General features: G+C 49.5%; 3 protein-coding genes across 13 annotated transcripts; 1 reads left to right on the top strand and 2 right to left on the bottom strand.

Moving 5' to 3' along the window:
• Window positions 1-126: 126 nt before the first annotated feature.
• On the bottom strand, window positions 127-7,678 carry ACAD8 (acyl-CoA dehydrogenase family member 8). Of its 3 annotated transcripts, none has more exons than XM_082330693.1 (11): window positions 7,568-7,678; window positions 6,299-6,399; window positions 5,734-5,903; window positions 4,811-4,920; window positions 4,473-4,549; window positions 4,057-4,194; window positions 3,550-3,685; window positions 3,350-3,447; window positions 2,952-3,104; window positions 1,901-2,003; window positions 127-993 (listed from the first exon to the last, which is right to left on the bottom strand). In XM_082330693.1, exons 1-11 carry the CDS (start codon window positions 7,626-7,628, stop codon window positions 941-943), a joined length of 1,200 nt encoding a protein of 399 aa, XP_082186819.1. In that variant the 5' UTR covers window positions 7,629-7,678; the 3' UTR covers window positions 127-940. The 3 variants fall into 3 exon arrangements, with proteins under 3 accessions (XP_082186819.1, XP_082186818.1, XP_082186820.1); XM_082330692.1 differs by lacking the exon at window positions 7,568-7,678 and adding an exon at window positions 7,292-7,531; XM_082330694.1 differs by lacking the exon at window positions 7,568-7,678 and adding an exon at window positions 6,891-6,981.
• On the top strand, window positions 6,995-15,176 carry THYN1 (thymocyte nuclear protein 1). Of its 6 annotated transcripts, XM_082330699.1 has the most exons (8): window positions 6,995-7,107; window positions 7,580-7,673; window positions 8,288-8,371; window positions 9,382-9,611; window positions 10,084-10,152; window positions 10,845-10,937; window positions 11,637-11,732; window positions 12,377-15,176. In XM_082330699.1, exons 3-8 carry the CDS (start codon window positions 8,329-8,331, stop codon window positions 12,659-12,661), a joined length of 816 nt encoding a protein of 271 aa, XP_082186825.1. In that variant the 5' UTR covers window positions 6,995-7,107; window positions 7,580-7,673; window positions 8,288-8,328; the 3' UTR covers window positions 12,662-15,176. The 6 variants fall into 6 exon arrangements, with proteins under 6 accessions (XP_082186825.1, XP_082186826.1, XP_082186827.1 ...); XM_082330700.1 differs by lacking the exon at window positions 7,580-7,673 and having other exon boundaries at window positions 7,003-7,107; window positions 8,285-8,371; XM_082330701.1 differs by lacking the exon at window positions 7,580-7,673 and having other exon boundaries at window positions 7,031-7,107.
• Window positions 8,639-23,889, bottom strand: VPS26B (VPS26 retromer complex component B). 4 transcript variants are annotated; one of them, XR_014230245.1, is made up of 8 exons: window positions 23,534-23,889; window positions 19,954-20,110; window positions 18,939-19,103; window positions 17,988-18,163; window positions 17,167-17,309; window positions 16,402-16,581; window positions 12,628-12,663; window positions 8,639-8,688 (listed from the first exon to the last, which is right to left on the bottom strand). XR_014230245.1 is itself a non-coding variant. In XM_082330696.1 (7 exons), exons 1-6 carry the CDS (start codon window positions 23,754-23,756, stop codon window positions 16,435-16,437), a joined length of 1,011 nt encoding a protein of 336 aa, XP_082186822.1. In that variant the 5' UTR covers window positions 23,757-23,889; the 3' UTR covers window positions 12,544-12,663; window positions 16,402-16,434. The 4 variants fall into 4 exon arrangements, 3 of the variants coding, with proteins under 3 accessions (XP_082186822.1, XP_082186821.1, XP_082186823.1); XM_082330696.1 differs by lacking the exon at window positions 8,639-8,688 and having other exon boundaries at window positions 12,544-12,663; XM_082330695.1 differs by lacking the exons at window positions 8,639-8,688; window positions 12,628-12,663 and having other exon boundaries at window positions 16,327-16,581; window positions 23,534-23,888.

The following is a 23,889-nucleotide window of genomic DNA, read 5'->3' as shown; positions in this document are numbered from 1 at the left end:
CTCAGAAACTGAACTTTTTTGCAGCCCCCTTCTTCAAAGAGCTCCTCTGGTTAAATACCTGAAACGCCGCAGAAGAAAACGAGCACAACTTCCAACGCTCTCAGTAAAGTTGCCATCATTGCTTTATTGATTCCAAATCTGATGGGAAAAATAGTTTAATTTACCCATGTTTTTACTCCCCCTACATTGTACACAGCAGGGAGTACTGATTAAATTACATGTTTTTGTGCAAGACCTTAGTTCTTAATTTGTACCTCTACTGCAAAGGCTTCTTTGAGATCTAAGCACCAGTATGTGGTGGGAACACGGAGAAGAACCACTCGGCACGTTAGAAAAGGTGTGCTGGGAAAAGAGAGAGGAGTGCTTCTAGATAACCAAGAGGTATCCTGCTCCTCAGTTACAAAGCCACTGCACTCTGCAAGTGGTTAGAGCTGCAGTACTTGTGGCTAACTTGCTCCCAGTGGTGCAATCAGCACCCAGGAGGACAGGTTTTTAAGCAGAGCAACTAGTTTCCTCGAACTAAAGATTTCACTGATAGAATCCTATAGGATCAGGCTGCACCTCTGCCTGAAGTTCCTCGTTCGGTCCTGACTCAGCAGAGAGGGCCAACAGGTCTAGTGTTTCTCTTTCCGAGAAGGATGGGTGGCATGCAGCCCATGATCAAGATCTGGAGACAGAGGCTTGTATTCACAGCTGTCATTTATATCTTCAGGCTGCACAATACTAGCCTAGTAACAGCAGCTCTGCCAGGCACAGAGTGCAGCTGTGGCAGCGTGTGGGTGGCATCCAGCTGTGCTCCCAGTCAGTATAAGGCAGAAAGACTGTTTCCCCTGGGGTATCCCCCTCTCCACTCCCGGGGAGAGAGCTGGTGAACAGGGGAGGGAAACAGACCAAGCTGTAACAGATGAAGTCATTTAAGGCTGGAGCTTAGCTCCTGGCTTCAGCCCTGGAGCAGATTCCTGGCCACAATCATCCGCATCACCTCATTGGTACCTGCAGCAGGATGAGGGAGCAAAAGAAAGACAGTTAGGAGATGGTCTGATTTTGCCCCCAACGAAGGCAAAGAGAATTCTTCCCCGAGCTGCAGTTCAAAGCACAGAAAAGCTCTTCCCACCAACTGAGGTGGCATTTAGGAGGTGCTGGGCCAAAATACAACAATTGAGGTGGCGTTTAGGAGGTGCTGGGTGAAAATACAACTGCCAAGTGCCAGCACATTGCTCGGAAAAGGTTTCAGAGTGGTAGGTGCTCGTGCTTCTTTTTATTTGGGCATTGAAAGGATGCAGGCACCAGGCATCAAGCAGAACTGGTATATGTATATGGTATATATGCCATTCTATGATTCTATATACCAACATCTGAGTTCTCCACTTTACGGTTTAAAACGTATACAACACACAGAAAGAACAAACTGTAGACCCACTCGGTGTTGGAAAGAGTATGTCCCTTATCAGGTACCCTGGTTGTAGGTGAAGGGATTTCAAAGGAGGGAAAACAAAATGGTTAGGAGGCCGAATTGAGATTAGAAAAGGCCAGATACGGTTAGAGACACAATGTCAAAGAGTGAAGACAGACTGGAACCACAGGAAAGGAATTGTTGGGGAGCATCAGCACGTGTCTGTAGGGGTAATGGGATGAAACTGGACAGAGGCACTGCTAACGTGACAACTAGGTATCCCCCACTGCTGTAAGACGCTTAAAATACACAGTAACCGCTCCAGTACACCAAGAGCTCTTGGCCAGGGGATTCACACACGTGACATCCAAGGACACCTCATGCTCAGAGCAAAATGGGATTCTGAACCCAAGAATCAGAGAGTTATGTGGGAAGGCAGGGGCCTCCAGAGGGTCTGTTCTCTCCTGGCTTCACTGCCAAGTCACTGGTAGTAAAAGTGTCTTTTACCTTCCAGGATCTGGTGGACTCTGATGTCTCGCACAAACTGCTGCACAGCATAATCCTTCAGGTAGCCGTAGCCCCCATGCATCTGTAGAGCCTGGTTACAGATCTAAGAAGATAACATCGCTGGTGAATTGACTTGCTGGTGTCGAGGACAAGCCAGTGACAGAGGCTCGGTAAGAACCCAGGAACCTGGGCTCATTTTTTTTTTTCTGGTCACCTAACGTCATCTCTTAACAAAGTGTGGTGTGATGGCAAGGCACTCTCTGTCCCCATCAGTGCTGCTCTCGATGCTATCGTGTTACCTAAGCGCTGTTTCATCTTAATGGTGCATTTATGTGAACGTGATAGCACGGAAATACCCAGGAAACGCTTTACTTAACTAAGGCAATTGTTGCTGCATTTCCATGGTGCTACTGGTGCAAAAAAGCAAAACGCCAGATCACCATCTAGCGGCCAGTCGGGCGAGGCATCTGTTCAGGGCTCTGGTTTCTACTGAAACATGACTCCATGCATCATTATCTGTCAACTTGGGACACAAAACATAACGAATAGCAAAAACGCAGAGTGCTGAGAAAATACGGTAGCTTCTAAATGACACTGATCTAGGAAGTGTCAAGGTGTAGATTTCCTTTTCCTTTCTTTTTCTCCCTTGTTGCTTTCTCTTTTCAGGGACATTTTGGGATAACGTATTTTTCAGTGGTCTAGGAAAGACCACTTGCTACCTAGGAATGATCAGCCTGCAACATGCATATTATCCTTTGAAAAGAAAAATGCTCTGCTCCCTGTCCTGTCTCCCTGCTTGGTCCCCTAGAAAGTAGTGTAGAAAGCACTAGAGGCCAGGAGGCCTGAACTGTGGAGAGGCTGATACTGCAGCCTCCACAGGGTGCAGAATTCTGTCTCCTAAAACATCCTGGTCTTGAAATGAGGCTTCTGGCTCAGTGAACATGCTTGGGTCTGGGTCCCTACAGTCTCAAACTTCTTTCTGACATCCTGGGCACCAAGAGGCATCTCCAAGCTTGCAGTTACGTCGCCAGCTGAGGTCTGAGTAACTTACCGCAAAGCATTCATCAGTAGCAAAGAGCTTGGCCATGGAGCACAGCACAGCCGCGTCCTCCCGTCCCTCCTGCAGTGCCCGCGCTGCATTGCGAACCATGAGCCGTGCTGCCACCAGGCGCGTCGCCATCTCTGCCAGCCTGAACTGCAGGTACTGCCAGCAGGCAGCACGAGAGGAAAAATTAGGACAGCATCTTTGGAGGGGCCTGGGTCCTGAACCACATCCCCGCTACCTTCAGGCAGGTCTCAGGCCTGACATGCTTTCTTACTCAGGAAAAGCATGTTCCTGACTTCTCCAGGGAAGACCCTGTGAAGTGAGTGATGGGACCTCTGGCTGCTTGTTCAGCCAAGATCAGAAAGAGCACAGCTCTGGGAGTGCAGACCTGGTGGAGAGGTTACCTGATTGTTTGCTAGGGGTTCTCCAAACTGTTTGCGGACAGTGAGATGTTCCTGAGCCAGAAGAACGGAGGCGTGAGCAGCTCCTAACGAACAAGAAGCTGGTGGGAGAAGCCAAGGACATAGCGTGAATATGAAGCTAACACAGACAGGCGACAAGATGATCCTGCCCTCCTCCCTTTGCTCTCAACTGTCCTTCTTACCAATATTTATCCTGCCTCCATTCAGTCCCTTCATGGCAATGTTGAAACCCTGCCCTTCTGCTCCCAGCCGGTTGCCAACAGGAACAACGCAGTCCTCAAAGATCACAGCCCGAGTTGGCTGGGAATTCCAGCCCACCTGGAAAAAAACAGAGCACCTTCCAGACTGCCTGAGGAGCAGCACACCTCCAGCTCCCAGCAGAGAACTGCCCAGCCTGCTCTCAACCCCTCGCCCTCATTGCCAAGCTGCCGCAGAGTGCCTGTGGTCTACGTGGTCTGGCCTCAGCGTGCCGAGTTGGAAACTGGAATGCATGTATTTGAGAAGAGGCACAGATCCAATGAACCTTGATGTTCCCGAGATGAAAGCCCTTCACTTACTTACCAAACGGACAGGTATTGGGCAAACTTCACCAAAGCTGGACTTGGCTTGGAAAAACCACGCCAGGCTGGGACTCATCTCTGTCCTGCACTTCCCTCAAGAGCACAGGAAGTAAAAACCAAGCCTCTTACCTTCTTCTCTTTCTTGCCAAAGCTGAGCCCTGGTGTTCCCTTCTCGAGCACCAGGCAGGAGATGCCCTTGGGGCCTGGGCCTCCTGTGCGACACATGACCACGTACACATCGGTGTCACCTGCCCCACTGATGAAGGCCTGCAGAAGGGCACAAGAAGAAAGGGGTCGTTTTCGTACGCTAACCCCAAGCCTGCAGCAGCAGCCGGGGCACAAAGACGGAGGGGAAAAGACCCCACGGCCAGGAGGTATTAGGGACCCAACTGTACTAAGCTCTGGCGAATGCTCTGCAGAGCACGTCCTACTTTGGGAGAATACACAGGGATGAGGAGACAGTAGGAAATGGAAAGGAGGGTGAGACCCAGGCCCCCTTGTGCATGCAGTGCCATCCAGCAGCTTTAGGAGGAGCAAAGAGGTACCTTGGAGCCATTCAGGACGTAGGTGTCCCCTTTCCTCTGAGCTGTGGTCAGCAGGGAAGCTGCATCACTTCCACTTCCTGCTCGGGAGGTAAGGAAGCAGCCAGTGAAGCAGCAGGTCCAGAGCCTGCAAACTCTCCCGGGGATCGTACCCAACAACACTCGGGTTTGCCCCATGAGCATCTCGGCAACCATCATCTGCCCCTTCCCAACTTCCCAGTGATTGCCCAGATGAACATGAAAATAAACTTTTCGCCTCCAGCTCTGCACAATGTTCATGTCCAGTTAAATGATGTTAGGAGCGAGGGAAGGGAGAAGGTTTCTTGGTTGAGGATGCTCACCTGGCTCAGTAAGGCAGTAAGAAGCAAATTTTTCCATGCTACAGAGCGACGGGCAGAACCTGCGCCTCTGTTCCTCATTGCCAAAGGTGTCGATCATCCAAACACACATGCTGGAGCAGGAGAGAAGGAGCAGCATTACAGTACATGAACACAGCCCTGGGAGCAAAGCAGGTCACACAAGAACATCCCTGGCTGAACAGAAGAACAAAGCTCCACGGAATGCAGTCAAAAGCACCCAGGCTTGAAAGCATATTGCTCCACCTCTGCTGTAGGTAATCTGAAGTAGCCTCGGAGGCAGCCCTCCTTCCACCTGCCCCCACACACACTAAAAGGGAACAAAATTACGTGCCACAGAAGCCGGGAGGAAGGAGATCACCTTCCATTCCCCACAGACTTACTGCCTTGTGGAACAGCAGGTTCCTATTTAACAGCCTCGGCGTTCCCTTCAGCGCTAAACCCTACTGTCTCTTTGGAAAACTGCACCTGGAAGAAGGAGGCATCATCGCTCCATCTTTCCGTGCAAAGTGAGCCCGTCACTGAACATGTCTGTACAAGCAGGATAGGGCCCTGGCATCAGCTGGTGCCTCTGGGCTCTGTCACAGTGTGACCAAAGCACAAAGGCTTTTCCCAGGCAGGTTACTATCTATAGACAGCTTAAGTGGAAGAGCAGGGAACAAAATCCAGAACTTAATCCCGTCTTGCATGCCACAAAGCTAAAATTATTTCTTGGTGGCATCTCGATTTTTGTGGCCTATTTGTCTACTGCTGTCAAGAGATCCCCACGGGGACGTGTCTACTTGGGGTCCCAACTTTAAACATTAAGCAGCACCAAGAGAGCTGTCTCCAGCTGCACTTATAGCCCAGAGAAAAAATGTGGGTTTCAGTCAGGCTGACAGCATCCACCGCCCCGCAGACACACTCACTTGTGGATGCTCATATAAGCAGTGGTGCTGGTACATCCTGTTGATAAAGCTTCAAAGATTATGGAGGTATCGAGCCGTGACAATCCAGAGCCACCGACATCTGGTTTCACATAGATCCCACCGAATCCTAGCTGGGCTGCCTTCCGCATTGTTTCCACAGGGAATATTTCCTATTGGGACAGACAGAGACATCGCAAGTGAGTATTCATGATCAATTCAATCTCAATATTCAATCTCTTCTTTCTGGTTCACCTGGGCTACCCAGTCCAGTCCCAAACTCCTGCAGAGTTTAAGTTAATTGGGTGGGTTAAAGAAGAGGCAGCTATCTAGACAGATACATATCATCTTCAGGTTGTCAGATGATTGAACAGCCTGGCTAGGAAGGCTTCAAGGTATTTCTGATGGCTTCCCACCCCAGGTACAGCAGCAGCTTCAAAGAAAATCTCTACAGATGGCATTACAGCACTGAGGAGCTATTGTAGGAACCCCTCTGGTGAGACCCAAGGATAATAACATCCTAAGGGAGGAAAAACCGAGCAGTGCAGCCCTTCTGAGGCTGTCATACCTTTTCATCCCACTCAGCCATGTGCGGAGCCATCTCCTTGCTAGCAAAATCAAGGGCAACTTTTTGGAATTCCTTCTGCTCCTCAGTCAGGCCGGCGGATGCTAGAGAGGCAGGGAGAGATGAGAATATGCGTCTGTTGCGGGAAAGCAAGCGCCAGCACCTCTTCCATACCCCAGACAATTTCAAAGCGTCCCTTAAGTCACACAAATAGCCCAGAGTCTCTGATAAAGGGCAGTGGGCTTTGGGAGGGGGCTTTCTTAGGGCAAAACAAACGTGAGGTCCCAGCTCTCTCTACTCAACGCTAATTATGGTGCAAAACCGGGACAGGAGCAGCACAGTCCACAGCAGCCGCACTCTGTCTCACTAGGTCTGTGCTGCAGAAATACAAGGACACAGCCCTGGGACTTCAAAGGAGTGACACTAGGAAGCAAGCAATGAATATAGCAGCCCTGCGGAAACAGCATCTAAAGTTTTAGTTACGCCCTCCATTTGAAAACTCCTGCTTCATTTGCACGTAGATCCAACATCGTTTTGTTAGTTCCTCTCCTAAAATTCATAGGGATGCTGCTGTTTCAATCCTAAACGTGGTTACATTTAAACATGGAAGCGATTCATCTGGGGAGCGTTGGGGAACGCCGTAGGAGGAGTCCGGCTCAGACACAGCTGTCATCCCGGTCACCAGCGATCAGAAGATGACTTCAGTCCCAGGACAACCCGACTCACGAACGGGCAGCCCACCTTCCGCAGTGTTTCACCAAGATATTCTCCGGTTCACAGCCAAGCTGAAAACCCGTGAGGACCTAGCAGAGGTACCGGGGAGGGGAAGGCGCTTCTCCCGGCAGGCGGGCACGGCCCGGCCCGGCCCGGCACCGCGGGGCCGCTGCAAGGGGCAGCTCCCCCCCGGCGGGGACGGGAGGCCCCAGCTCCCCGACCCGCTGCCGAGCCCCCCCGGAGACCCCCTCCCTCCCTCGGGCAGCCACGGCGGGGCCTTACGGTCAAGGCAGGAGGCGATCCCCCGCCGCCCCGCCGGCAGCAGCAGCCGGGCCGCCAGGCGCGGGGCTCCTCGCCAGGCCATGGCGGGGCCGGGCCGGGCGGCAGCCGTCGGGCAGCGGCCGCTCGGCGGGGCAGGCTGGGAGCTGTAGTCCGGCCCTCGGCGCCTCCCGTTCGCGCGGTGGCTGCGGGGAAGGAGGCAAGCCGACAGGCCCTGCCTGTGCTTTTTTTTTTTTATTTTTTTTTTTTTATTTTTTTTTTTGCATAACGGTCACCCACTTCCGACTCCAGTCGGGTTCGGGGCGGCGTGTTTCCTCCTCCTGCGCCGAGGCGAGAGCATCTTTCTCCCCAGTCCGAGGCGAGGGGGCTGCTGCGGCCAGAGCCGGTGAGGGGGAGCCTGGGGAGGGTGGAAGGGAAGGAGGGGAGAAGCTTGGCACAGAAGGTGGAAAAGTTGATGCCGCCCGCTCTGGCAGAAGGAGGCCAGCTCGGAGCCAAATAACTTCTAACGGGCTGCTGGCAGAAGGGGCAGGGGCTGGACCAGCCAGCTCGCTCCCCTTCCCGAAGGGACTCTGCACGCATAATCTGTCAGCAACAAGCTGAGCCAGACACCCCTGGTGCGAGGCTGGACCGAGCTCTGGAGGCAAGCTGTTCTCCCATTTCCAAAAGCTCCTTTTGCACGGCAGAGAAGGGCCACGCTTAGGCCGAGCACCTTCGGGACTTTTCTCCGACAGCTGCGCCACCGTGGAGAAAAGCAGCCCTGCTGCCCATGTCCATCAGAGCACTGCTGTGGAGGGCCTGCCTGCCTCCAGCCCGCCAAGGGTGTGGTCCTCAACCACCGCCAGCATTTGCACTGATAGAGGAAATGGCCGAGCTCAAGGAAGGAAATTTATTTACTCTCCACTTACCGTACAGCTTTCACTGTTCTCTGTCTCAGATATCTCCACTTTTTTCAGCTTGCCTGAATAAGCAGTAATTCTTCCTCCTTCTCTCGTTCAGCAGGTGCTTCTCAGTGAAGAGAAGATAATTCAAAGAGACCAGAGATGCCTTGGCCGAGCAGGAAGAGAGACAAAGGAGCAGTAGCAGGTCTGTGCTGGCATCCTAACTAATTTACAAGCTCTCATTTGAGGTTCCAAGCCACAGTGAAACTACAGACAGTCATCTTAACTGTCTTTCAAAGCTGCATGTCTTACAGACAGCATTTCCTCTGTAAAAATGGGCTGGGCATCCATGTGTGACTGAGACAAGTCGGCTAGACGTATGATAGGGACAGCGATGTACTCTCAGCACAAGGTGGTTAAGAAATGTAACTCGTGTCCATTTATGAAGAGCTTTCAGGTCCTACGCGTTAGAGATGGTCAAAGTATACCCAGCGTAGTGGCAGGAAGGTGATGTGGTACCATCTGCAAAAAAACAAAAACCAAAAACCTTGCACTTGAGGCAACATTATGTGGTGTTTCAGGTGTAAGATGAAAAAGTTACACAGTTGGCTCATCTGTCCCACTCATCTGCTTAATCAACTCCAGCAAATAACCACCTTCTTACCCTGTAATGGCTTCTTATTAATTCTTTTTTGCTGTCTGCGTCCTGGACAAACAGGGACATAGACCCCCTCGAACAGGTAGCAGGGTGGAGGCTTCATCTAAGGTTTCCAGCCACTGCAGTAATTGGAATAGCTTGCTTTGCTGCTGAATTCTCCTGTTATTCACCAGACTCACCTAAATCAACTTTGTTGCCTGCAGTTGATTTCTCAGCAATTAATTAAAAACCAATTCAACTACACTTCATGTGAGCAACATGGTCTACCCTGGCTTTTTTTTTTTATGATTAACTATGACTATTAAACTATGTTTGTGCACACCACACAGGAAAAAAAAGAAAATCCTTATTTCAGATGCAAACTAGAAATACTCAGAAATAACTGGTGCGTAATACTACTACCTTACACATAGCATCTGGGGTGCACCAAACTTCTGCTGCAGTCAAATACCAGTATGTGAAACTAGCTAGGATGACTAAAAATGTTTCAGCAGCAGGCCTTATCAGAAACAAAATGTGTTTTATCTGAATGGTCTTTTTTTGTTGTTTCTTTTAAGATAAAAAGGAGCCTGATGCTAAAATTGCCAAAACCGAGGAAGAGACTCCGGATAAGGAGGAAGAAGAGAAGTCCACAAAACCTCCAGCCGGGAGTTCCAAGTCAGGATGGAAGAACTGGAAGAAGACAAAAGAATCTGACTCCGGTGGGGAGGAAAGCAAGATAACCTATTGTCACTGGCTTCTGAAATCAGAACCAGAGAGCAGGCTCGAGAAGGGAGTGGATGTGAAAGTAAGCACCGACACCCATCCTTATTCAGCAAAGTATAGAAGCAGTTTCACTACTACCCAGAGCATTAGTGCCTGAATGCCGAGTTACAGGATCAGACAATTGTTTGCAATATTAACACTATTGTGTCTTTACTTCTCAAAAAACATTTGTCTTCCTGGAAACAAAAAGACATAATGTTGTTTCTCTTCCAGAGTGACAACCTTGGGGTTTGATACTTGTAATAAAAATCAGGTTCTAAATGCTTGGCTGTTGATAGCAGGGGCAGTGTCTGTTTCAGACTCTGCCTTTACACTGCTGCAGTGTTCCTCCTTTGTCAAGGCTTTTCTTCAGCCCCTGTGGGAACCAAAAAAATTGTGTCAAGTTTGTACTATAATTGAAGGAGCTACTAGGAACAAATGTACTAGGCACAACGTAGACAATGCCACAATAAAGATCAGACTACCTTAACCCGTATTTTCATTCCATTTGGCAGTTCAGCATTGATGACTTGAAAGCTCAGCCCAATCAGACAACCTTTTGGGATGGAGTAAGAAACTACCAGGTAAGGAGCACATCTCAAAGATGGAGTTGCTGAAATAGCACTAGAAAAAAAGGTGGCTCTCCCCACAGATAACTTGTTCCCTTTGCCTGAAGGATTTCCTTTTGAGGCACTCTGCCTGTTTTTACAGGTACATTAGAGTCAAAACTCCTGCTTAATTGCCTCTAGGTCAAAGGCAGATTCAGGCTGAGTAATATTCCATCAAATCATCCAGTTTTTCTTTACCTTGGTCTTTAGCTTATACCAGCCTCTATTTCCCTTGACACCTTTTAGCAAGTCTGTACTTACCCAAATACTATGCCTTGTCAGTGTACAGCTTTCTGTTCCAGGCCTCTCTGCAAAGGAAATCCACACGTGCTTCCCGCACTATATATGATCCCCCTACTATATACGGTCCGCTCTGCTGCTTGTTTGCTGACAGCAACAAGTCTTAAGTCTTCTGCTATCTCTGAATGAGGGTGGCTGTGCCGCTGAACTCCCACATACTTTCTAACCAACAGGATCTTGCTCTTTAGCCTTGTTTTTACTTCATTTCATTGCAGCACAAAACATCTGTACAACTATAGGAAACCTTACCTGAGTAGCTCTGAAGCACATACACCTCTCTTGTTGTTAGTTCTTGTTGCTAGCTGCTTATAATACAACCCTGAGAGCTTGATACAAAGAGCTCAAAGTCTCTTGTTTATACCTGACAGGCAAGGAATTTCCTGAGAGCCATGAAACTTGGGCAGCAGGCCTTCTTCTACCACAGTAACTGTAAAGAGCCTGGCATTGTTGGCATTGTCAAGGTGAGTGCCTCTTCTCATTCTGTGTTTCACAGGGCGGGAGGGGGCGGGAAAAGTAATAATTGGCGAGTTATCAAACAGCTCATTACCCCTACTTTTGTCTCAGCACCAAAGGAGTGCAAAAGTTGTCCGGTCAGAGCAGCGAATGAGCCTAGGGCATCTAGGCTCAACAGTACGTATCACAGCAGGGCTGACTCAGGCATCTTTCCCCAGAGAAATGGAACCACACTGCTGTTATCCTGCTGACATTTCAGAGTGCTTCCAGCCAAGTCAAGTGTTGCTCCACACTGTGATTAAAATCTGATTCACTAAATTTTAGTCAGCTGAGCCTGCAAGGCAGTAATATAAAACCTAGGGCACAGAAAAGCTTTTTCTTCAAGAGGAGAACTCGTCATAAAGGCTATCATCATCATCTACCCACTTTTCTTCTGTTGCGTGTGCTCCTTCCACATTACTCTCCGAAGAGGTGCTGGCGCTTCATTGACAGCCCTACTGTTCTGTAGCACTTTGACCAAGAAACGTAAAGGAAGGAAATATATCCCACCATTAGAATGGAGTTCAGGGAAAGCAAGGTTGATTTTTGCACCAGGATTATTCCTTATGTCTAGTCACAGCTTTCTCAAGGGCATTTCATACCCTGTGCTGACAATAGTTCTTAACTGATGGGAACTTGTCTCACGTTCTTCTCCCCTTCTGCTTCAGATCGTAAAGGAGGCATACCCTGATCACACACAGTTTGATCAGAAGGATCCTCATTATGATTCCTCCAGCAGAAAAGAGAACCCCAAATGGTCCATGGTAATGTAGTAAACTAAATACAGCTGTTTCAAGCTCTGTATGCAAGTTGAGTGAAGTTAGAAGCCTCTTATCCTCATATTGCATGTCGTCTTAAGCTTCTGTCCTGGCCTAGCTACCTTTTTCTCTCTCAAGAGAAAATCCAATCCTGATTGTTTTCTCTACCTTTCCCCTCTCTCTTCCAGAAGGCTGCCAAAATATATCTCCCTAAATTTTCAAATCTTACTTGGATGCAGAGCTGACCTCCGTGCATGGCAGAATTCTGGGTTAGGAAAGAGAAGGAACATCTTTAAGTATGGCTCTCAGTCTACAGCAAACAAAGCTGTAGTTCTGAGGCACGCTAAATTATAGGGAAGTGACTGTTCACAGGCTGGCTACATCCCGCATCTTAATTTTGTATTGTCTGTGACAACATGAATGTATGTTGCTAGTGCACAGTGCTAGGATTTCTGTAAACAGATCACCTGCCAGAAGTATCTGAAAGTTATTTTAGCCTTGAGCAAGGAAAAGCTTCCATACCATTATAAGATAGTATGCATCAGTCATCTGCTTCAGTTTAAAATCTTTATCCTCCCAAAGATCGTATGTGACATCTGGAGGCTATATCCTTCTCCAACCATGCTCCTTTGCTGCCCATCACTTCCCAGGTGGATGTCCAGTTTGTGCGGATGACAAAACGTTTCATCCCCCTTTCTGAAATCAAGGCTCACCACCTGGCACATAAAGCAGATGGAGGCCCCCTAAAGAACATGATGCTCTTCACAAGACAACGTCTTTCCATCCAACCACTGACACAAGGTAAGAACCTTCTTCTCTGGACTCTTGGTGCCGTTCCCTCTGAGAGGCAGCCCTCACTCAGAGAACTTGGAAGTTCCACTGATGGCTTTTTCTTCCTTACCTTTTCAACGCAGAGGAATTTGATTTTGTCTTGAGCCTGGAAGAGGAAAAGCCACATTAAGAAACTGACAGCAGCACAGCTTCTACCCAGCCCACTGATGCCTCCTCCTAAACCAGCATAATTCGCAAGTTTACTTGCTCAATCGCAGCAACAAGAACATGCCCGCACATGATTCGCAGCTACACGTCCCTTATTCTGACACACTGTTATTTTTGCTTATTTTTAAATAAAGCCTTTTAGAATCAATTGCAACTACTCAATTTTTTAATAGTGGAAAAATCTGCAATTTATCTCTTGAAGCACGTAACAGGCACATCCTCCTTCAGGGTGTTTACTAGAGGATCCAGTGCAGTTCCGTGTCCCGCAGAGGAACATTCTTCTGCAGAAAGGTATCACTAAGCTTCTGCCTAGAACAAGAAAATTTAGATGTATGTACACATCCAGACTGATTGCTGCAAAGCAGCTCACAGTTAACTTCCTGCAGGTACAAAACTTCCCATGTTACTTTAGTACCGACACGAGGGAAATGGAAGCAAATAAAGCTAGCTTGCTAATTTTTAAGCTACATGGGTCCTCTGCCAGAACAGCTTCTAAGCAGTGACATAGCTTAAAGAAAGACCAAGAATTTATAAAGATAACAAAGGAGAAACTCCTCGAGCATGTGTGGAGGGCTGCACAGTACGGCACTAAAGAAAAATGTCTTAACACCATAAAAACCCAAACAAACCCAGACCCAGGCCAGGCAATATAAACCATATCAGACAAACTCATGCACAGCATTTGACAGCCAGGGCTGGCTCTTTTTAATTGGAGAGACAAAAAACCCAAGTTTTAAAATACAGCCATTGAAAAGACGACGAATTAAGAAACATGTAAACACAGCAGAGGCTTAATTACAGGTTGCACTGCTTGGTTTAGTACTTGCACACTCCCCCCTGCCTGACTCTGCCTGGGAGAGAAGGAATGACCCAAGTACCAAACAGAACCGCCCAGCTCAGGGGGACACGACTGCTCGAGCAGTGTCTGCCCCTTACCATGCTAATGAAATGCTTTTCTAAAGTACCTTGTCCTGGAGCGACCTTATGCTTCAACTTCTCTCTAAGGATGCTCAGCACATCTGCTCCACTCCAGACAAACAGAGGGCCTAGCAGGTAACAGCTCGAATGGTCCATTTAGATTAAGTAAAAATGGGGATCATTTCTAAATTCTGATTCCACAAGTAGGGACACACAGGAGAGGGGCACAAAGTCGGGGAAAAAAAAAATACCCTAACACAACCCAATGTACAGGCTCATGCACCTTTTCCAAGTAATCCCTCCAGAAGCGATGAAGAGATGTTTAATAGAAATCTCCCTACAGTGCATTGTCTTGTCAGACAATCATCTTATATCCAGTACTGATGCTGTTCGGCCAGTGAACAAAAACACTCCTGGAATGCAGAGACATCTTCATCCATGGGGTTTCTTTAATACCACATGGCCTACAATCAAGAGGAATATGCAAGGAAAAAAATTCTAGGCGGGATGGGAGTTGAGGGAAAGCTAGAGGGTGGTTAGGGTGCTGCTGTGCTCCGCTTAGCCACGGAAATCTAGTCTGCTATCCCCAGAGGCTCCCGATGGGAGCTTCACTTGTCTCTAAAAGATTGTGTATTGCCACAGCACAGGTGGTTCCCCCTGCACAGAGCGGGGAGTAGAGTGTCAAAAGCAACATCCAGATTCCTTTGCCATGTGAGACCTGCGGCAGGTTACCACCCCTTGCCCTGGCATAGCAAGGTAGTTGTCTAAAGTAAGCTTTTGCTTCAGTCTTAGGAAGACACGGCTCCAGCCCATGGCACAGACTTCTCATGTAAAGAAAAGCAAGCCACGTCTTCACTAGTACAGAGCAGAAACATGGTGTGACACGAGCATTCAGCAGAGATGAGATCGTTAGTGTCCTTTACAACAGAGCGAGACTGTCCAGCTCTACTAAAAACCACAACCTTACACATGGTGAGTAAAAGATAACTTACTTTGGCAAGCAGAAACACACATTTATCACTGAAATACAGTAGCTGTCTTAGTACATAAAAAGCTCCCCTTCCCACCCAGGCCCCATTCCCCCCACCAGCACTGTTCCACTAAACAAAGCAAAGATACTTCCATTTCCCAGCTGCAAGACAACTGTTCTACATTCAGCTGTAGGACAGAGGCAGAGGAGATTCATTCCAGAGTCAAAAGGAAGCTGGACAAAACCCTAGCAAGCCACAAACTCACAAGGAAATCCAGACAAATCCCACTTGCTAGGGCTTAAATCCCTAGCATTTAGTGCAGGCTTGTCTCTGCATCTGGTAGGAGGTCTAACCACCTGCTTCCTTGAAGGGCATCTAAACAGGATGGATATTCTCCAGACTCAGTCAATCATGTCTACAAAGCCACATCTAATTTTTAATGGAGGAGTGATTCCCTTCTGGGAACGCTCTCATGATTCTACTTAGCTGAAGACTAGAAGAAGCTTATTTTAGAAAAGAAAAAACCCACATTCAGGTTCTCAGTTCGTGGGATACCCTCAGACCTCACTGGTGATTTCAGCTCAGGCCTCAGAAATGTGTCCCTGGAATCAGAGAGCTCTACCATCCTTCCAGTTGCTGCTTGGCTTCATCTAGCAGCACACACAGGCCGTGAGCTTCTTAAAACAATTGCATCCACTTTCTGTCCTTACTAATCCTCATCCCGCAGGCACGAGGGAGCAAACAAAACAACACACACGTGTTTCTGTACTGCCGTCTGTCCCTACTACAAAGCCTGCTCTGCCACAAGAACACAGACACGAGCAGGGCAGCGTGTGCAGCATAAGCCCACTCCCAAGAGAGCCCCCATTTATTTCTCACGTTCCAAAACTATTCTTTAGACCTCTCAAGGCTGGTCTGCCCCTGCTCTGCAGCAGCAACTGGGACCTGTACGAGTGCAGCAACCAGACAGACTGAATCTCAGAGGCACTCAGGCAGCTGCCGGGACAGGACTAGGAAAGCACCGCTCTCAGCCAGGAGCCTTCCTGCCCACCCAGCAGCACTGGGACCTTCACCGCTCTGCCCAACCTGTGCCACCTCCTATGCCTTCGCATGCCTCGCTGCCTCCTACCAGCCGCAGCTCCCCCTTGACGCAAACACGGCAGTCAGGAGCTCCGCAGCAAGGACACAACAGCACGCCTGCCGCCCGTGCTCCGCGTGGCAGTCCCAGGGCTGACTCAACTACCTTACATAAGTGTTTGTGACAAGGAATCCAACGCCAGCATGAAGAGGAAGGGGAGGCAGCGAGGGGATAACACTAAGCAATTTCAAGTAGGCCGCACCTCAGTCTCTGACTCCCTCCTCTACCTTCCAGCTAATCGCTGTGTCATTCTCCCTTCGTGAAGATTTCAGAAAGGCAAGAAAAATATCCATCCTACACAGCCCCAAAGCAACCTCCACACTGCTGGGAAGAAGCAGCAGATTTGGCCTTCACTTGCTCTCTCCCTCCCCGCTGCCACACTGAAGGGGTCTCGGGGCAAAGAGGAGATCAGGCAGCTCCGCAGCCTCCGGACACATGCCTCAAAGCAGCCGACCCCAGAGGAATGTAGTTGATTGGGAAGCACTGAGGTACCTTCAACTCCGCACCACCAGTGCTCCAGCTTGCCTTGCCCTCCCATCCCCTTCCCACCCTACGAGTCCTTTGAAGAAAGGAATTAAGTCAAAAACGGATATTTATTTTCATGAAGTCTCTGAAGTGTTTTTTTCTTCCTCCTTGCTGCTGTCCCCACCGGCTCCACAGCAGCCTTCCTCTGCGTGGCCTCTCACTGCCGGCCGTTGTTCTCTGCAGGTTGGCTGGGGGTCTTGGCCTCGGTGTGTGAGGATGTCCCCTCAAACCTCTGGGAGGCGATGGCTGCTTGGTGGGACATACTCTTCCTCACTATGTCTCCTTTCCGCCAAAGCACCACCTCCTGTAGTAACACAGCCAGCACCACGGCTTGTCAGGGCTTGCGAGACCTTCTCCTGGCCCCACCCAGACCCAAAGGCTGAACCAAGCTGCCAGGCGAGCAGCTCGCACCCAGTGAGAACTCAGCCCATGCTGGCATGTTCCACCCGCAGCCACGCACATGAGGCCGCCTGCAGTGGCAAGCAGAGGCCTCGCAATGCAGCCTTCCCGAAAATTTGGGTAGAGCGCTCCTCCCCAGGATCTGAGCACACAGAGGCAACCCACTGGACATCTAGGGCAGCTCTGTCCTATTACCACATTGGAATTGATTAAGTGAAGCACAGAAGCTCCACCACAGGGCAACAGAGAGGAAAAGAAGTCCCAGGTGGGCACCTCCTACATGCATCCCTACCACCACGCACATCTGACCTGCGTGGACCATTCCTTTTAGACCCTCTTTGCATGCTCTCATTTGTCTAGTCCTTACAGATATTCAGTCAAGAACATGACTCTCCCCCATGGGAATCCCAAATTCCCAGAAGGTCCTTATAACCTAGTATCCCAAGCGACAGTCTACAGGTCCAAGAACTAAAACAGGTCTGTTTCTCACCTGCTGTTTAAAGTAGCGTCTCTCTTCCTCGTCAATCAGCACCAGGTTGAGGTAATAACGCACTGAGAACTTCTTATTGATGTCCCTCATCGTTGGAGTCAGCTCGTAGCCAGCCAGAAAGAGTCTGATGGGAATGGACTCCCCTACAAAGTGCACAGAACCATCAGCACAGACAGAACGCACAGATATAAACTGGGAGAGCACGAGCAAAACAAAATCTCACTAGGCCACAAACTTTGTGGCCATTTCCAGAAGTGGAGTAAGATGAGCTAAGACCTCAACTCCCTTCAAAAATCAGCATGCGTGGCCCGTAGCCAGATCCTGCCCTTGCTGACAGCTATTCCATCTCCACTTTAACAGCAGAGGACTCATTTGTGACCTGCATCAAGACAGCACTGCAGGAAAAAATGAGTAAGGTGACATTTTTCTCTGGCAGGTGACTCTGCTGGGCAATGGAACTGGAAAACAAGTGGCACAGGAGATTGGCACAGAGCTAGAACACCATCTTTCTGCTCCAAGTTGCAGCAATGCCAGCTGGTGGCCCATGCCAACAGCAAATTTACATCTCTTCCTGGTTCTGCCACTGCTTCATCAAAAGAATTAAGTCATTGCAACTCACTAGGCCTCAGTTCTTCCTCATCATACCAGAGAGGAAGGGGGTCAGATTTAATCGCCTATGTAAACTGCCGTGAGTCCCCCACTGAAATAGGATGCATACTACTACTGAGCACACAGATGCAGCTGAAGACATTGCAGGACTCTTATTCCCACCCCAAAAGACTTCAGAAGAGGAATTTTGAAGGGTTCGTCTGCCTTCTCACCTCTCACAGGTGCCCCGTCCATTATCTCATATTTAGCTATTGTGTCATTCTCATGATATACATTGGGCCCGGTCCCTGTTGTTTCTCTCTTGATGATATCTATCTCCATGTGTTTGATCTTGATTCGCACCAGCAGGAAGTAGATCTTTCCGACAATCACATCTTTTAAATGATACCTAGCACATGAAGGAAGACAGCACCACAATCAAACACCGCGCAACAGACCAGGACTGAAGAGTGGGAACTTGCTTGTCAGGCACTTTGCTCTTATCGGTGGCCCCAGCTGTAAATTTCAGATGGCATATCAACCTCCTCCACTAGGCTGCTGTAAACAGCGCTTCAGCTTTCATCCTCCAATCTTTTGGAAATTGACAAAAACATTTAGCACGATCAGAGAAATTAAAAACAATTTCAGGCTGAATAGCTGCAAGAAACCCCTGTGACAGCAAAGCCTCCAAAACCAATTTTTTAGGTCAATTAAAACTAACCCAAATGTTACACTGCAGGGAAATCTGCTAGCATCAGCTGGGAAAGATGCAGTAAAAGTAGTTTTAAAAGAGCTGGTTCCAACTTCTGTGCCTGAATTAAGGTCCCACTTCAGCTGTATCGTCTGGTAAAGAGCAGACGTTATACTTCAAAGACACGTGAAAATACTGATCTTGCCAAGGATACAGGGAATGCAAAGCAAAACAACCTTACGCTGTGCTCCAGGCTCAGTAAGCCACAGCCGTTTCTTCCCACTCCTTGGTCCAGAGAGTACATCTATGGGCAAGGAGAGGAACCCAAAGATCCTCAACTAGGATCTGAACTGTCTGCCAGCCTCGCTGGAGCACGTGAACAAAGAACCCCTTTGAGGATCACACGCAAGACACGTGCCTCGGGCTTCCAAACCAAGCTGTCCCCTGTAGCAGATGGTTCCCCACACCCCATGGCTGCTCTTGAGACACTTACTTGGACTTGTTATACTCAAACTCAATGTGCAGGCAATCCTCAATCCCCACCTCCATCTTAATAGAGGAGTTGAGTTCTGGGTAGGTGCTCAGAGTGTGCACGACTATGTCCATCTCCTTCACCACATCGTTCAGTCTGCGGCTGACAGTCGCTCGGAGGAAATACCTGCAAGGAGAGTCCCCCTCCTATTAGGGTTGTACAGGTAGCAAGAGAGACGAAGCAGGGAGGGACACGGGGCTGAATGGATTGCACTGGGCTATCCAAGCAGTCTTACTGGTACCCTGGCTTCTGGAGCAGCCAATACCCCAACGTTGGAAAAGACAGAAGGGAATTTTCAAATGGAAAAGCAGACTCCTCTAAGACTTCTCTAAGCTTCCATGCATTTGTGAGCCTGAGTTACCTAAGCACCATTTTGAGGATCTGAGTAACAGCCTGCACATGTTAAAACCACTGCCCTTTTGCAAGAGATTAGATCACACCGGTCTCCACAGACACACGTCATTCTGCAGATCTCAGAATTTTCCAACCCCCCCCTTTGAAGCCAGTGACTGGATTTCAACTCAACTCGAGTGCCTAGATGGGAAATACAGTTTGCAACATACGAACAAGCTACAAGCTAGGCATCTGTTTGCTTATAGAGCACAATTAAAGTCAACAAGACTAATGACAAGACAGTGAAAATGTCCCCATTGGAGACTAAAACAAACAATTTCTTCTGGTTTTTGAATTACCAAATAAATTAGAAAGTATCTGGTTGATTCAAAAGGGGCTGATTTCTCTTGTCACTTAAATGGTGCAAAACAAGTTCCATAAAGCCTGATGCATGCTTGTAAAAGCAGAGCCCTCAAAGACAACCTTTTACAACTCAGCCCACCAAAAGTCATTTGGAGTTACGTTATAAGCTTGGAAGGATGTCTGGGAGGGGATGCTGCACTCCAGTATCATCACAGTAAGTATCAGTACTTGCACACTGCACAGAACCAAGAACTGGGGTCAGCAAGGGGAGGAGACTCACCGTAACTTCACATTCTGCCCCGTGTAGGACTCGTAAGGTTTTTCCACATGCGTGAATTCGAAGTCAAATGTCTGCGATTGAGTGAATTCACCAGGACGGGCCAGGTCCTTCACCAGAGACACGAACTCGTGGTGGTTTCCTCGGTCATAGTAGAGTTCTAGGAAGACATAAGTCCAGGTTAAGCAGTGATGCTTAATCCCAGGTGACGCAGTGAGGAAAGGCAGGAGATTTCACAGCTCCAAGCAACGCTCTTGTCCAAATCACTACTTCCTTCACCACTACTCAGGGAACCTACAAGGGGAGCCTGTGGCTGCAACATACTGCACTTGTTCACTGCTCTCCGTCGGAGCCACGTGCAGGCCAGAACTTTCCTCCCTGAAAGGAGGAAGGAAGAGGTCTGCACGGCCTCACCTACTGCAACGAACCAGGAACTCGGCTTGCCTTAGAGTGACATGGGTCACCTATTATCAATATTAATTATGTTCAGGCTGTTTGAGAAGAGGAGCAAGCAGCTCATGCAATCCCTTCCAACAATTTTCTACAAAGGCATTGCCACTGTAAAGAGAGGAAAAAACACCACTGCTTCTCTGGAACAGCAAACAGTGACAGAGCAAAAACGAAGGGCTAGGAGGCTTCCAACTGTTCCTGCTTATCCGCTGCCAACAGAGTTTGAGTGGTCTTGATTTGCACCAAGGAGTAACAGTGGAGATCCTCACTGATTCTGCACAAAGCCAGTGTTCAGTGCATGACTACCAAGCGTGCGGGGAGGCAGTTGAGGCAACTGTTCCACCAGCCCCGGGATAACACATTAACGGCCATGTGAAAACTGATGAGGGAAGAGCGTTCGCCTTTGGAAGCACCCTTCAAACCAGGTCAAGTAACCAACACGGTCAGTTTTCCCCACAGCCTTCTTGCGTCAGCAGGAAACAACTACAGGTTTCCTCATTTAACGAAAGCAATCCTCTCTGCACTTCCACAAAGTTTTCTCCCTTAAGTCAAAGCAACAGAAACTTAAAACTCTGCAATTTGCATTAACAGCTCTCTATTACACATAACCATCAATGAAATCAGCCCTGCCCAACCCTGCGCTGAGCTGTGTGACTACAAGACTCCCACACAGTCCTTCAAAAAGGTAAAGCCTTAGCCAATCTGATAGGTTTAGATGAGGAAACAAAAACCTAACTCATCAGACAATCATATACACACAAGTTCGCTGTCAGCACTAAACTGTGCAGAGGAGGCTTCTGAGAGGTATTAGTAGAGTTCAGGAACTGCAGCGAGACTCAGTTCTCTGCTCCTTGAGATGCACGATGAGGCTTCAGCTTTTAAGTAATGCCTGTTTCTTACAGCCCTTTGCTCACCTTATCTCTATAATGGAAATATTGGCACTAGAACACCCCTCACGCAGAACAGCGAGCGCCATCAGGCCCTTTAGGCTGGGCAGGCAGGTGACATAAATAAACCAACTCTCTCTGCATTGAATACATGTCCATTGAGAGGAAAGTGCTTGTTGATGTGAGAGGGAGAAACCACGTGCCATATAAAAAGAGGAATATATCATCTTCCCACACGATGCAGAAGGCAGCAATCGAATTTAAAGCAAGGGGAGGCAAATGTCAGTGTACTAAGTTCTCTGCTACCTCAGAAGGGCACAGATTGGCACCTGGCAGGCTTAAGGACAGGAAGGATTGATGTTTCCCACACTTCAGAAGACATTAGCATGTCAAACAGGTATAGGCTGTAATTTCAGGTTTTCAGAGCTCTAAGCTTTCCAGATTAAAAAAATAACCTGCCAACGTTTTGGTGGCATGCTCACGACACAGTAACCACAGGCGAAACGAAATCTTAAATGGGTTCTGTGCTCACCGGAGACCGTGCAGGACACGGCGTTCGCAGTCCGGATTCTGGTACCCGGTCTGGAACAGCCATCTTTCCCGTGACACATCACTCCTTTACGTCTCAGTCTCCCTACCTGTTAAATTGTCTCATATAGCTACTGATCCCATGGCAGCGGGAAGTCAGAATATAAGGCAAGCTGTTTTGAGATGGAAAGCATTAAGGAATTGCCATCAGCACTGCAAACTTCAGCGCTTTATTAAAGTGGCATGACAGGCAAAGAGAAAAGACTCATGTGCAGCCACAGCAGCTGCTAACACACCCTGCTTGGGCAATAATGTGAATTCAAAGCAGTTACTCTAAATAAGTATGGCTCAAAAGTCTTCCAAAATGGAGAATCAGAAGCAGGCGAGGCAGCAGAGAGGAGACAGAGTGGAGCAGGAAACAAAGTTCATGCTTAATTTCCACTGACGATCATAATCAAATAGCAGGAGATCATAAGCTAGCTCCTGATGAACGGGCGCGCTTACGCTCCATCATTTACAAGCTCCCTCTGCCTGTCCTCCCCTTTCTTTCCCAAGGCAGCGTTACGCACAAGCGAGGCCAGCAAAAATATTAAACAGCAGTATCGGGGTTGGGTGGGAAAACCTCTAGTTCGCTTTCCTGCGCCGCATGATTTGCAATGCAAAGGTTGCAGGCCCACGGCTCACGCAGTGATTTTGAGGGTTAAACCCAAGCAGGGAGAGCCACAGACGTGAGGCATCGCACGCGCCGAGCACAGTCGCAGCACAGGGAACATCTTGAACTTATTTTAGCTTGTGGGTCAAACTTATTTTGGCTTGTGGGTCTCGGGCATGTCCATGAAACACGGACATCTCCACTCCGATCGAAGGGTGGGCGTGGCAGTTACCTTTCCTCTAGGAAAGCAGGAAATATTAAATCTAAATTGGTTACACGCACAGATAACCATGAGTTTTGAGCAACCTGAAGCCACCCAACTAACCGTGCAGGGATGCGTGGTCACCCGCTCCAAGAATAAGAGAGTAAAGGATGGAATCAACCGAGCTGAGCCCGTAGGCCTCCAGAAAGCTGATCTACCCGGGTAAAACGCGTTGTGTGGTGGGGACTGGGAAGGTGCCGTCGGTGATTTAAGACGTACGGGCAAAGCCCACCCGATTCACCATCCTCGGCAGAGCCGCCGCTTCCCTGACCGAATCAATAGGCACACAAGAAATGCAAACAGACAGCTCGTAGGGCTGTGAATAAAGGCAGCCTGGAGAATACCGCCCGACGGCTGGCGTTGCTAGGGCGTCCGGGCTCAGACCTGCATCTGCAAGACGGAAAACAAATTTCCCCCTACCTCCCAGCGTGTGCGTTTTAGAGCTGAAATCGGTGACCGAGCAGGAGCGAGAATGTACGGACGGGAGAACAATGACCTGGGAAGGGACCGGAGCTCCCTCCCTTCTGCCGGGGCTGGAGCCCAGGGCGCAGGCCGGCGTGCCCAGCTCGGAGGGCGGGTGGAACAATTCCAGGCGGCGGTGGGAACTCTCCGTGCGGCAAGGCGCTGCTCGGGAGCGAGCCTAACCTACTTCGCGCCGGCGAGGCTTTCCGTACCGCGGGGCGCGGCGACGTTGGCGGGACCCGCGCTAACGCGCGCGCCAAGGGACGCGCCAACCTCCGCCGCGACGCGACCGGCTGGGGAGACGGCCGCCCCGCGGCGGGCCTGCCCCCGCGCCCCGCTCACCGATCTGCCCGATGAACTCCACTTTGATCCCCTGGTGCTCCAGCCGCTTGTTGGGGTGCTTGAGGGTGAGGACCACCCGCCCGGAGACGGTCTCCCCGTCGTAGAAGAGGAAATACTTCTCCTTCTTCCCTTCCTCCGTCTTGTGCTCCACCCGCCGCCGGCTCTCGCCGTCGCTCAGCACCAGCTCCAGCTCCGCGCTCTGCCCGAACCCGAAGAAGCTCATGGTACCGGCGGCGGGGCGGCGCGGACCCCGCCGCCCCGCCGGCAGAGCTCGCTGGCGGAGCCGCGGGGGGACGGGCGGCGGGGGCAGCCGCGCCGGGCGGGGAGCGGCGCGGCCGGTGACAGCGGCGCTCGGG

Source organism: Platalea leucorodia (assembly GCF_965183815.1).
Source record: "Platalea leucorodia genome assembly, chromosome: 20".
Lineage (NCBI taxonomy): Eukaryota > Metazoa > Chordata > Aves > Pelecaniformes > Threskiornithidae > Platalea > Platalea leucorodia.
This window is presented reverse-complemented; position numbering and strand designations above follow the sequence as displayed.